At 53.1% G+C, this 13,838-nt stretch overlaps 1 protein-coding gene across 1 annotated transcript in view; it reads right to left on the bottom strand.

The window, feature by feature from the left end:
* DENND6A (DENN domain containing 6A) overlaps nucleotides 1-13,838 on the bottom strand; it is a 338,779-nt gene that overhangs the window by 18,485 nt on the left and 306,456 nt on the right. The window contains exon 18 of the mRNA XM_086939111.1: nucleotides 9,451-9,553. Within this exon, the coding sequence (XP_086795237.1) occupies nucleotides 9,451-9,553 (103 nt within the window). The remainder of the gene's footprint in view (nucleotides 1-9,450; nucleotides 9,554-13,838) is intronic.

Here is a 13,838-nt window from a genome sequence, read left to right as displayed (position 1 = left end):
GATGTAGAGTCCTGATTCCCCCGGAGACCACAGTCCTCTGATCTCCACCTCTCCCAGATGGCTGACCCCATCCCAAGAGCGACGCATCTGTCACTACAGTAAGATCTAATTGGGGTAAGGAAAGGGGTCTGTCTCTGACCCAATACTGGTTCGTTATACACCACTGCATGTCACATTCAGTTTCCTCCGAGGTCTGGACCATGTCGGAGAGATATCCCTGATGCTGTGCCCGTTGGAACTTTAGGCCCCACTGCAGAGCCTGCATATGCCATCTGGTATGTGCTACTAGCAGGATGCAGGAGACCATGAGGCCCAACAGCCTTAGAGTCATTCTCACCGAAATCCAAGATACAGGCTGAAACATTGGTATCATAGCCTGAATATCCCGGACTCGTCGCTCGGGAGGATATTTACGAAACTGCACTGTGTCCAGAACAGCTCCGATGAAAATGAGCTCTTGAGAGGGATCAGGTGTGACTTCAGCACGCTGATAGTCAACCCCAGTGAACGCAGGAGGTTCACCATAGTCTGGAGGTGGAAGTCGACAGCCTCGGATAAGCCTGCCTTCAGCAGCCAGTCTTCAAGATAGGGGAAGACTGGGACCCCTGATCTGTTCAGATGAGCTGCAACCACCGCCATCACCTTGGTGAACACCCGAGGGGCACTGGTAAGACCAAAGGGGAGCACTGTAAACTGAAAGTGCTTGTGGCCTACCGTAAACTACAAGTAGAGTAGATGAGGTGCAGGACGGGATATGAAAATAGGCATTCTGCAAGTTCCACGCTCCCCTCCAGTCTCCCGTGTCTAGTGCAGACAGGCCCTGAACCAATGTGAGCATCTTGAATTTCTCCAACTGAAAGGCCCAAGGACTTGAGCATAGCCCGGAATTCCTGCAAGTACTTCAGCACCGTGTCTGCCTTGTCTCCAAAGAGATGGATGCCAACAAAGGGAATGTCCATGAGTGAGGTCTGGACAACCCCTGAAAAGCCTGTTGTGGGAATCGCTCTGCCCAGCGAGTCATAGTGTCTAAACTACATAGAATGGAGAAATAGACTGCATCTCTCCTGTCTGACATTGCTCGATAGATGGTCTCCGAAACCTGTGGCAGCACTTGTGCAACCGTTTCCCAAAGAGAGCGGGAATCACGGCCCATAAGCAAGCAGTGTTCACTGACTGCAATGCCAGGCGGGCGGAAGTAAACATTTTCTTGCCCCAACTATCCAGCCTCTTGAATTCCCTGTCCGAGGGAGCAGTAGGGAACAATGCCATGGGAAGTGGGCCCCAAGCAGTTTTAGGGGCCACTCCCTTAAAGTCTTCGGAGCCGATTTTACTTCCTAGAAGATGGCGGTGTGAGCGGACGTGCTCTGCCGAGCTCCCGCCGCCGGTCGTCGACTTTAGCACTCATAGAGCACCGATCCCGGCCCGAGGGGTCTCAGGGAGCGCCTGACGCCGGCGTTGTTGAAGCTGGATCAATTGCGGTGGGTGCCGGCGACTGAGGGCGCCTCGTTTCTGCCGGGACTGGCCGTAGCGGTCGCGGCCATTGGGGCCTGGCCTGTGCGGAGCAGCGAGAGCGAGGCCGTGGTGGGCGGAGCGCGAAGGCCGCCTTGGAGACACCCTGAGGGGACGGCGGTAGTGGCAGCAGGTCCGGCCCGCGCGGCGCCGCGCGAGGCCTCCCGCAACCCCTAGCGGAGGCTTCTGCGGACCTGCTGCCCCATCCGGACATCGGAGCAGCCCCCGCCCTGCCGCCTACCGGGGACGACGACTGCAGCGCCTGAGAGGCCTCCCGGCGACCGGAGGTGAGGTGCGGGGGGAAGACGATCGGCCCCCGGCCCCCAGCGAGGCGGACCCCCGGCGCAGTGTGGATTTTCGGGGGTGGGTGGGAGGGGGAGTGGAGGGGTGACAGTGGCATTGAACCCTCCCCTCCTGCAGAGCGCCCGCTTCTCCCCTCCGCCCGGCGGGGACTGAGCAACGTGACAGCCCGCCATTTTGGGAGGCCTGGCGCCGCGCTTGGGACGGCGCCTTCGGAGGGCCTGCGCTCGCCCTCTCCATCGCCTGCTGCCACCACACTACCCCCTGGGGGCTGGCACCACACCAGACACGTGCCCACACCGAGCATCGGGCGATCAGCAGCAGAGGCCCGACCTGCCCAGAGGACACAACCACGTGGCGGGAGGCTGACCACGGTCCATGCACCTAGCACCTCTCCTGCTCACTCGGTGGCTCCCTACCCCGTGTCTGCCCAGACGCCTCAGCGCTGGACCGCCATCTGAAGCCTGGACCCGGTCCTGCTCCTGCCGCCCCCGAACAGCTCGCCGATCCCCGAGCCGCCCACATGCCTGACACTGTAGGGCTTTGGCGCGCTTGAGGGTTGGGGGCCCGCCGGCCGCCGATACTAGCGGCGGCCGATCAGCACACCGGGGAGGGCCTCACAGGGTCATGTCCAACGGGAGGACCCGGAAAGATCGCACCATCACAGAGCTCTTCACCCCTAGCACTATGGGGAAGCGAACAGACGTCGCGACGACCAGCCACCGGATGGGCCCCGAGAAGGAAACGTCAGACTCTCCGTCCTTGGGAAAGGCGGATCCAGAGGGCCCCGTCACGCGCTCCTTCCTAGAGTCCCTCTTTACTGGGTTGCGCGAGGACATACACGCCCTGAAGAAGGAGCTCCAGGAGGAAATAAAGGAGGTGCGCCACGACACCGACGCCATTGGGGAGAGAGTCGCGGATTTGGAGACGAAATGCGACACGCGGGACGCAGAGCTCGAGGCACTGCGGCAAGAACTGGTACGCATACATGATCAGCAGGTAGACCTCCAAACTCATGCTGAGGACTTGGAAAACCGCTCCAGGCGGCACAACATTAGAATTCGGGGAGTGAAGCTGTCCTCAGACACGGAGGATCTCTTTCAATTCACCCGGGAACTGTTCAACCACATCCTGGGCCGGCCAGCGGATTCTCCCCTGGGTTTGGACAGGGCACATCGGACAGGCCCGCCTAGAGCTAACGCGGCCTACCCAGCTGACATTCTGGTGTGTGTGCAAGACTTCCGGACCAAAGAAGAGATCCTCAACAAGGCACGTGAGATGGCGCCAATCACCTTTGGCACACATTCCCCAAATTTGTACCAGGACCTCGCTGCCCTTACTCTGGAGAAACGTCGCACCTTTCGGCCGGTCACGGCGGAACTACGTAAGCGCAACATCTCCTACAGCTGGGGGCACCCCTTCAGACTGGTGTTCAAACTCGGCAACAACCTCCACCAATTGCGTTCCCTCAGGGAGGCCTGTAGCCTCCTGGGCATCGAGGAGCCGACGGTGGACGAGGGCCCTACAGGTGGGGGCACTACCGGTGAGGACAAGACTGGGCGATGGAAGCAGCAACGACGTCGCCACAGACCGTGGCGCCCCGCAACTAAGGAGATAGAGGAGGGTCAACGGGCAGCGGTAGAGACTGTCGCGCAGGGCTTGGTGAAGCCGGACAGTGGCTGACCCCCAATTTGAGAAGCACGAACCTGGGCGGTTTCGATAAGGCCGGGACTGCTTGCACCGGCGGCGGGGGCAGAGGCTTCGGACTCCGCACACTTTCCCTGCTGTATCCTTAACGATCTGCCCACGGCGGCAGACGGGAACGTACTCTGTCCACCAACACCGTTGCCATTGCCTGCATACCAAGGGAATACCTTACCACGGGTCCAGCGGACTACCACCTGGACCTGGGACTATGTTTGATCGAACTTTTTTCATGGTTTGGATGAAGGGGTGGGGGGAGGACCGGGAGGGGGGAGTTGCACCAGTTGGGGTTGGAGGGGAGTTGGGAAGGGGGGGGCGGGGTGGGAGGGCTCTCCTTGTCCAGGGGGTTCTAACCTAGCTGATGGGGTCGGCAGACACACACGCGCTGTGCAAGACATTGTCCTATGGCTCACGCCCACTGCCCGGGGGCGGGTCCCAGCACCTTTCTTATTGCTCCCGCCATGACACGCCACTTGACTATACTCTCACTTAATGTGCGGGGCCTCAACAGCCCAATCAAGCGCAAAGCGATACTGTCCTTCTTGGAACGGTCGAAAGCAGACATTTGCCTCCTCCAAGAAACACACCTTGTCACTAAAGACCAACACAGGCTTAAATCGCGCTCCTTCCCCTGGCAGTTTTTCTCCTCCTCCCAGAAAAAGATGGCCGGGGGAGCAATCTTAGTAGCCAAGTCCTTCGAGGGGAGGGTCCTACAGAAAGAAGCTGAGATCAAAGGGCGGCTCCTCCTCCACAGTTTCCAGGTGGCGGGCCACACACTGCTAGTAGGCTCTGTCTACGCCCCGAACGAAGGACAGGAAAAGTTCTTACACACAGCACTAGAGTCGGCCACTTCTACCACACACCCACACCTACTACTTGGTGGAGATCTTAACCTTGTGTTCCACAACACAGCAGACCGCTCGGGTCAGAGACTCGGACAGGTGGGGGCACTCACGACCTCAGGGCACGCACACCTTCCAGATCTAGGCCTCATCGACCTATGGAGGCGCGCTCATCCACAAACAACTGCCTACACATACTACTCGGCGGCACGCAAGACATACGCGAGGTTAGACTATTTCTGTGTTCCTCCCAGCTGGTGGCACAAGCCACGGACGTGGGGATACTCCCAGCCTCGCTGTCGGACCACTCACCAGTCGTGGCGACCTTTCAAATGGCGTCCACGCCGGCACCCCAACGACACTGGAGGTTGCGGGACGGACTTCTGCAGCTACCAGACACCCAAGACAGGCTTAAAACCGCGATCACTCAATTCTTGGCACATAACACAAACGAGGACACAGCTAAGGCCACGCAGGGGGCGGCCCTCAAGGCGGTCCTCCGAGGTGAAATCATCTCCATCGCCGCCGCTAACAATAAGGAAAGGGCGCTGAAACGGGCCGAACTCACTCAACGGGTGGCTGAACTGGAGCAGATGCACCAGCGCGCGGGCGTGGCGCCAGTTGTGCGCCGAAAGGAAAATGCTGGCTGCCCTAGACCAGGATGTGGCGGAATACGCCGCCATGCGCCTCAAGCACGCATACTACACCGGGGGCGACCGATGTGGGAAGCTCTTGGCGAGTAGACTGCGGGCGCAGACTCAGAGGCAGCAGGTACGCTCCCTCCAATCCGCTCGTGGCACCCAGATCACGGAGGACGCAGCCATAGCGACGGCCTTCGGTAACTTCTACGCCGCCCTCTATGATGCGGACCGCCTGGACCCGAACGCCGGAATAGACTATTTGCGAGGCAGAGCACTCCCCACCCTAAATCAGGCACAAGCGGACTTCCTAGAACGGCCCATAGGCCTGGAGGAGGTCATTTCGGCGATATCCCGCCTCAAGGTGGGGAAATCCCCAGGACCAGATGGCTACACAGCGGCCTTCTATAAGGCCTTTTGCCCACAGGTTGCCCCCATCCTGCGTGACCTGTTTAATACCTTTGATCAGCCCGGTGCCATACACCCAGACCTGCTTGAGGCGTCCATCTCTGTGATTCCCAAACCCGGCCGCGACCCGACCAAGTGTGGCTCCTACAGACCTATTTCTCTGCTGAACATAGATCTGAAGCTTTACACCGGCATCCTCGCAGGTCGCCTGGCGCCGTATATGCAGCAACTGATGGACCCTGACCAGTCGGGCTTCATTCCTCAAAGGCAGACCAGTGACAACACCCGGCGAGTGCTCCACCTCATTGAGACCGGGTCGCGTACTAGGCCGTGCTGTATGCTTCTCACCATCGATGCTGAGAAAGCATTTGATATGGTGCACTGGCCCTATCTTGACCAAGTGCTGCGACACTTCGGGTTTGGGGAGACTCTCCGCCACCGCATCTTCAATTGTTACCGCCGACCCAATGCGGCAGTGCGAGTGAACAGCCATACCTCCCCGAGATTTGACATCGGCAGGGGCACCCGCCAGGGCTGCCCGCTCTCTCCGCTCCTATTCGCGCTCTACATGGAGCCGATGGCGCAGAGGGTGCGGCACCACAAACTCATCTCTGGCATTCCGTTCGGAGCAGATACGCACAAAATTAGTCTCTATGCAGACGATATCCTACTGTCCCTCACCAACCCGATGCAGTCACTTCGCGAACTCTTTGCGGAACTCCCTGCCTTCGCACTGGCGTCGGGCTTTAAAATTAACGAGGCGAAACCGGAGGCCCTGAACATCTCACTGCGGCCTGACACACTGGAGGAGATCAAAGCTGAGTTCAAAATGCAGTGGTCAGACGCCTCCGTCTCTTATCTAGGTGTCCTCCTGACCCGGACGGTGCAGGGTACAGCGCGGGCCAACTACGAGGCACTCACGAAGAAGCTCCGAGAGCAGCTACGGCGTTGGAAGCCTCTCACGTTATCCTGGCTGGGTCGGATCGCCGCAGTCAAAATGACGCTGCTGCCCCAGATTCTATATTTGTTCCAGATGCTCCCCTTGAGGCCGCCAAACGGGTGGCTTCAACAGACCCAATCTGAACTGTCACGGTTCATCTGGAACGGCCGTCGACCGCGGTTTAAACATACTATCGCCACTCTGCCTCCTGCTCACGGGGGGGTTGGTATACCCGACCTCACGCTATATTTTCAAGCGGCACAGCTGCGCACACTGGTAGAGTGGCATCAATTGGAGTCGGGCAAACAATGGCTCTTCCAGGATCAGGCGGTAGCCGGTCGCACGCTGCAAGGTATACCATTCCTGCCGCGCCGGCATAGACCCCCCAACCTCTACGCTTCTAAAATCATAAGCACAGTCCTAGAAGTGTGGGACAGGGTGGCCGTGACAAAGGGATTGACATCCTTTCCTTCGCCGATGACCCCGATTTTCGACAACCCGGACTTTACGCTTGGCCTGGACACTAGAGTGTACGCAGCCTGGAGAGCGACTCCCTGTAGAGATGCGGGTCACATGTTTGACCTCAAGGGTGTCCTTCCGTTCCACAAAGTTAAAGCAGACTACGGCATTGCAGAGACAGACCGCCTACAATACTTGCAAGTGCGACACTGGGTGCTTCACCCCCAATCCAACCGGGAGCCCAACGACGCCTCACGCCCTATGAGAAGTGGTTGCTGACACGCACCTCGGATAAAAAATTGATCTCAGACCTCTACCAACAACTACTCCTCACTAACATTCACACATACAACGCAGGGCAGGCTAGGTGGGAGAGAGACCTGGGGCGACAACTCGCAAGGAAAGAATGGGAGGGGGTGTAGCACAGGGCCAGACATTCAGCACACCATACGGGTCTCACTGAGACACTAACCAAAGTCGCCACGTACTGGTATCATACACCCGAGAGGTTACACCAATGGGACGCTCGGGTTAGTGATAGATGTTGGAGGGGTTGCGGGGAACTAGGGACTCTGGAACACTTGCTGTGGGGCTGCGACGCGCTCCGTTCATACTGGACTCCTATCCTGGACCTCATAGACTCCCACCTGGACACGCAGCTACCCCGATTCCCAGCCTACATCATACTGGGCCTCCCAAACGCCCTCATGTACCCCCTGAAATCCTGGAGGGGGAAACTGATCGCACTGGCCCTGGGGGCGGCAGTCCAGAACATTGTGGCCCACTGGAGGGCCGTCCATGCCCCGCAACAGTTGGGTTGGTGGCACCGCGTCTGGGCAATACTGGGGATGGAGAAGCTGTCACTGGCCTCAACAGGGAGGGGGCGGACTTTGCGGAGCTTTGGCGGCCCTTCCTTACCCTACTGACCGGGGAATTCAGAGAGGTGAGCTGTCCCCGCTATCTGCGTCTGTTACGCCTCGCAGAAACCCCACTCCCAGAGCCCAAGACACGCACACACAAGCGCAAAGCCCCAACACGTGCAGCGCTGCCTGACTTGTAGAGAGTCAGCAATGACCTACTGCCTATACTTAAATAATGGACAAGGAGAGGGGAGGGAGAGGGAGGGAAGGGTACTTAGGGGTCGTTTAAAGTCCTGAGTTGGGGATTCCTGTTTACTCTTGCATTATTGTGGCTCAGCTTGCACCTCTATAGCACCTCTTTTGACGCGGCCGGCCCAGATGGGTTGTAGGCGGCTTGCTGTGTTAACAGACGTAGACCCCGATGGGGACGCAATGGGCGCCAGTGGTGCCCCGGAACTAGGCTGCCTCATGTTGGAGCCGGCCCTGACGATGTTGAGAGGTGCATTATGCTTATTTTTGCTCAATAAAAGATTTAATACATAAAGTCTTCGGAGCCATGGCCTGGCAGTCAGAGCAAGACTTGGAGTCATGGTCGAGCTCCAGACACCACAAGCAAACCAAATGCGCGTCTGTCACCGACATGGTACGGGGACAGGCGCAGCACGGTTTGAACCCAGAAGTCTTCATAGAGGACCATCAAGCTCTCAGGGGTGGGGTGGGACATCGGCCCCTCGCGGCGGGATGCCTGGCTTTCACCTTGTGGATACCCTGCCGGGGTTATCTCACAGGGGAATACCAGGACGGGTTCCCTAAGCAAGCGCATAGATGCCTGCGATGTGGGCGATTTGCGCTATATAAATACATGTACATTTACATTTACATTTACATATGGGGCATTGCGGTGGTGGCGGGTGTGGTTGCTGTGTTCACAGGAACCCCTGTGCTGGGCTCAGACCAGGTTCCCAGAAGAGTGCCTCGGTGAATGGGAGCAAGGGTTCCAAAGAGGAAGCTCCTGGCTGTATCACCTCTGTCAAGATGTTAGTTTGACCGCTAGCGTAGGTAGCTGAAGGTCAAGGACATCAGCTGCCCTGCACACCACTATTGCGTAAAATGCACCCTCCTCAGTAGCCATAGTTGGAGGATAAAGTGTGCCAGTGTCTGGGGAGGTATCCAGCCCACTAGCCTTAGCCAATTCCTCATACCAGTCCATGTCTTGGTCATAATGCTGGGATTCTAAAGGGTCCAGTGACCCCTTCCATTCCTCTCCCAAACCTGGTTGGTCCGAATAAGGCTTAGGGAACAACACAAGACCAATGGGCCCTCTCAGAGCTGGAATCTGCGTAGGTCACACATGCACAAAATACTACATTCCCATTAATGCAAACAAGTTGACCTTTAAAAAAAAATCCATTCATCAAGAAGAGCAGCAGTATCTGACAGGCGATTCACTTTTTGCTAAACATATATGACTGCTTTACATACCAAATTTATTTTTCTTTACAGGGTTTAAACAACGTTCAGTGTTTTTATTTTATGATTTTGATGCAGATCTAATCACACTGTATACCAAGGTTAAGGTTTATTTCAAGAGGTTACCAACTGATTGAGCATCCAAGGGCCACATTGATGTTTCTAAGAATACAAATGTTGCTTGCCCCTTTTGGAGACCCCTTATACACAAAGATGCAGGCTAAACCTTTTTTACTGTAAACCTCACATATTAGTAAGCATCCTGTGTGGCTTCACTACACTATTCAATTCTTATTTTTGCTCGTTAACGGTTTTCTTACCTCATCACAAAGTGCTTCTAAATGGAGAGCTTCCAGCTTCTGGGTCATTTCTTTCCGCCTTGTTCTAAACCAGCCATCAAAGTTCAAAGATTTGAGGAAATGCCTTTAAAATAATAGACAGACAGAATTTGTTGATGCAATATTGCTAACTCAAAGTGGTAATTTCTGTTTTTCTGAACAACCCTATCTGTATAAAAAATACCTCCTCACACTTTGGGCCCCATTAGAATCTACTGACTGCCCTGGGCCATCCCCTGTTACCACTGTTCCTCCCTTGGCCTCTCTGCAGACCTGGCCTGATCTTGTACCTGCCACTCTCTTAGAAATTTTAAACAATATCAAATCTGGCTCACCCATGGATCCCGTACCTATTTCGGTTCTACGCCAGCTCGAATCCTCCCAACTTGAAGTGATCTGCTCTTTGCTTAATGCTTCCCTTGCTTCTGCCACGGTCCCCCATTGCTGGAAGCATGCAATGGTTACTCCGCTCCTCAAGAAACCCACTGCAGATCCTAATGTCGCTGCCAATTTCCGGCCTATTTCATTGTTGCCAGCTTTTTCAAAAATTTTGGAAAAACACATTCATCTACATCTCTCACGTTTTGTCACTTCTAACAATCTTCTTCACTCATCCCAATCTGGCTTTCGCCAAGGCTTCTCTACAGAAACCACCCTATTAGGTGTTACTGAGAACATTCGCCAATTATTGGATCAGGGTCAAACAGCTGCACTGATTTTGCTTGATCTCAGTGCAGCTTTCGATACTGTCTCCCACAGTATCCTTCTCGATAGCCTTGCCTCCTTTGGCATTTGTGACAAAGCCTTACTCTGGTTTTCGTCCTTTCTTTCTGATAGGACTTTTCAAATCTTCTCTAATACTTCCACTTCGAACATCCACTATTCCCCTCACGGTGTCCCCCAGGGTTCTATTCTTAGCCCTCTCCTCTTTAATCTGTATGTCGTCCCGTTAGCCCATGTTGCACAGCTTTCTGGTCTTAATCTTTTCACTTATGCTGATGATTCTCAGATTGTCTTTTCTTTATCTCAAGCTGATCCTTCTTCACCTTCTTCTCTGCAATCCGGTCTCAGCGACATTTCCCGCTGGATGAGCCGTAATTTTCTAAAACTTAACAGTGAAAAGACGGAGGTGCTTGTCTTCGGTAACAAGCCTGACCTTTGGAGTCCGAGACACTGGCCATCAACCATGGGCGTTCTACCTACTCCTTCTGAACGTGCTAGGAACCTCGGGGTTCTCATTGACAGGGATCTGTCGATGAAAGACCAAGTTAATAAAGTCTCAGCCACCTGTTTTACTATTCTTAGATGGCTGAGAAAGATCTTCTGGATTCTGCCATCTGACACCCGGAGATCTGTTGTGACGGCCTTGGTGACCTCTAGATTGGATTACAGTAATGTGCTCTATCTGGGGGTTACCAAGGCGGTCTTGCGTCGTCTCCAATTGGTCCAGAATGCTGCTGCCCGACTCCTGTGTGGATGTCGGAAATATGATCCTATCACGAAACGAATTAAGCAACTTCATTGGCTTAATATCGAAAATCGTGTAAAATTTAAGGCACTATGCTTTATGCATAAGATTAAAATTGATGTTGCTCCCACTTATCTTCGAGCACTCGTCAAGCCTTATTTACCCATCCGCTCACTCCGTTCTTCTTCCCAACATTTGTTCTGTGTACCTAGATTCAGACTTTCTAGAATGGGAGGCCATTCCTTTGCTGTACTGGGACCCAAATTGTGGAACTCTCTTCCCATGGACTTACGAATGGAGCAGTGCCATCTCCGTTTTCGAAGAGCCTTAAAGACCTGGCTATTTGCCCAATAATTCTTCTCTTCAGGATCAACTATGTGCTTACTGTTAATCAGCGCCGGGAAACCCTTATGGGTAGCTGTCGCGCTCTATAAGATTAATTAATAAATAAATAAATAAATAAATAATGTAGGGCGGCTCGCCACCGCCATTCGAGTGCCATCCATTTCTCCCGCCATATTACTATGGCGGGGGGACCGCGTCGGACGGAAAGACCGTCTGCCGCTTTTCTGCCCGGTCAACATGTCGACCGGGCGGAAAAGGGTTCTATATGGTGGCGGTGTCTGTTAGACACCGCCATCCATATTAGGATTGCAGCGGAAAACATGCTTTTCCGTGGTGGATGCAGGAATCTCCTGTGGGGTCCCGTTGCGGGCCCCCAGGGATTCTGGGGGGGGGGGGGGGGGGGAGGGCACACATGGGGGGTAACTATGGTACCCCCCTGCACTTCAATGTACAACGTGGCAGGCACCGCACGGTACCTGCCACGGTGTGCATTGAAGTGTGCAACGTGCATTTTTAGCATTGCAGGGGGCCCGCCCGCCGCAATGTTAAAAATGCGGGATGCGCCCGCCACTGTGGCGGGCGCATCCTAATGGCCCCCACGGGATTGCCGCCCTTATGGCGGGTGGTCCCGTTTTACGTCGGGATGGCGGGCGGACCAAGTCCACCCGCCATCCTAATGGGCCCCTTTGTATTCTAAAAACCAGTTCCTAGATTACCAGTCTTAAAAGAACGCTATTTTACATTAAAGACTTGTGTTCATTGTTTGAGTGCCCTGACTGATTGTGTTACTGTTACCAACCTAAAGAAAGCAAGAAGTGGCAAAGCCAGTAGGTCTGACATTGGTTAAGGACATGTTGGCTTTGCCAATGTTTATTTTGTTATTGATTGCTTTTTGTATGAAGTGACACATTGCATGAAAAAAACTGTTGCCTGAAAGCCAACATATGTACACACACACACATAAATACAGAGCACCAGTAGTCTATTGCACTGAAGGGGGCTATTTACTGTGCGGATGAGTTCACTGTAAAGTTGGTGCTAAAATGGATGGGAAAATCCTAGCAAACTGACTAGAGACAGTTGTTCCCACTTCAATTCACAAAGATTTGTCTGGTGCCTTCAGGTGTTGCCAGACATTAAAAATACAACATTTGATAACTTCTACTCGTTATTACTGGCAACACATGTGATAACCGGAAGCCTTTTCAATGGAACTGGGAATTCATTCCAATGATATACGGAACATTTGGTTTTGGCCCGATCCTGAACAAACATTTGCTAACAAACTTGATAGCCCTCAAAACTTAGCTACAAATTATCAGTCAGGTACCAAACCATATAAGTTCCTACAGATATATATGGCATAGAAGTCTCCAGTTACCTTTCATTTTTGTATTATCAATGGAACTTCTTGCACAAAAAGAAAATGTGAATAATTCATGAGACGTCAATTCAAAATTAGGAAGAAACAGTTTACGTACCTATAAGCACAGTTCTACAGCATTGGACCTTTTTATAGATCCACATGCTAGAAACATTCCCCTTTGTAAGCTTTGATTCCTTCGGTACACTTCAAACACCAGTGTTATTCAAATAAGGCCTAGAAGATAGACACTGCCACTTTAGTACATAATCAGTGTCGGAAAAGCACCCAAATTTCAGCCAATCAAAAAGCATACAATTTCACATAAAGGCCATCATTCCTCAGATTTCTACTGCATGTCATGTGGAAGATGGTCCTACAGAGATGGAATTGGATTTTTCTTCACTACTCTGGAAATCGAATCATCTTCGACAGCGTGCATTTTCAGAGTTGTCCTTAGACTTTACTCCAATGGAAAGTTGTTTTTTCCCCATGGAAGAATTCGCCAAGGAAAGGTCTTTTAAGAGCCTGTAGAAAAATACTTTACGGAAGATGCTCATAAGGACTGCATATTTTGCTTACATCATGAGAACTGGTGAAAATTCTGTGCAAAAGCTTGAATGACTGTGAGGGAAAACTCTTGCAGTAGCTCCAGAAACAAGCTTTTACTAATGCCTCGTAATCAGGAGATGAGTCCTCTGAATTTGGCACTTACGGCATGGTGCAAAAATATTGAAGGGACGAAGTTAAGACCTTTTAGGGCAAGAACATCAACTGAGCTACTTTGCAACACTGCAGAATCTCCGCATAAGGCCAAGAAGAAAACAGACTGGTCGTCTACGTCATACGATGAGGAGCCTTCTGTGCCATCATCTTCTGCGCTTCCTGTGTCAATGGCTACTGCTCTCGGTTTGCCTTCTATCACTCCTCCAAGTACTTCCTCATTATGTTCCACTTCTTGTTTGACTGCACCGCTGATGACATCAAGTTCAGCTGTGCCATCAGTAGCGGCACTGTCAACTCCAGAACAGTCGACAAAGATTTCAACGAAGCCACTGCCAGTCAGACTGTCACAGGATAGCACCGAAGATAACAGTAATTGTTTTGACAAATCCTTACAAGATAAGGAGAGGGTCCCTTCAGCCATTCAGATTCCTCATCGAGTAAGGTGCCTTTAATTCTACCGCCAAAGAT

This window comes from Lissotriton vulgaris, chromosome 9 (assembly GCF_964263255.1).
Source record: "Lissotriton vulgaris chromosome 9, aLisVul1.2, whole genome shotgun sequence".
In the NCBI taxonomy this organism is placed as follows: Eukaryota; Metazoa; Chordata; class Amphibia; order Caudata; family Salamandridae; genus Lissotriton; species Lissotriton vulgaris.
Note: the sequence above shows the minus strand (reverse complement) of the source record. Positions and strands in the feature narration are given on the sequence as shown.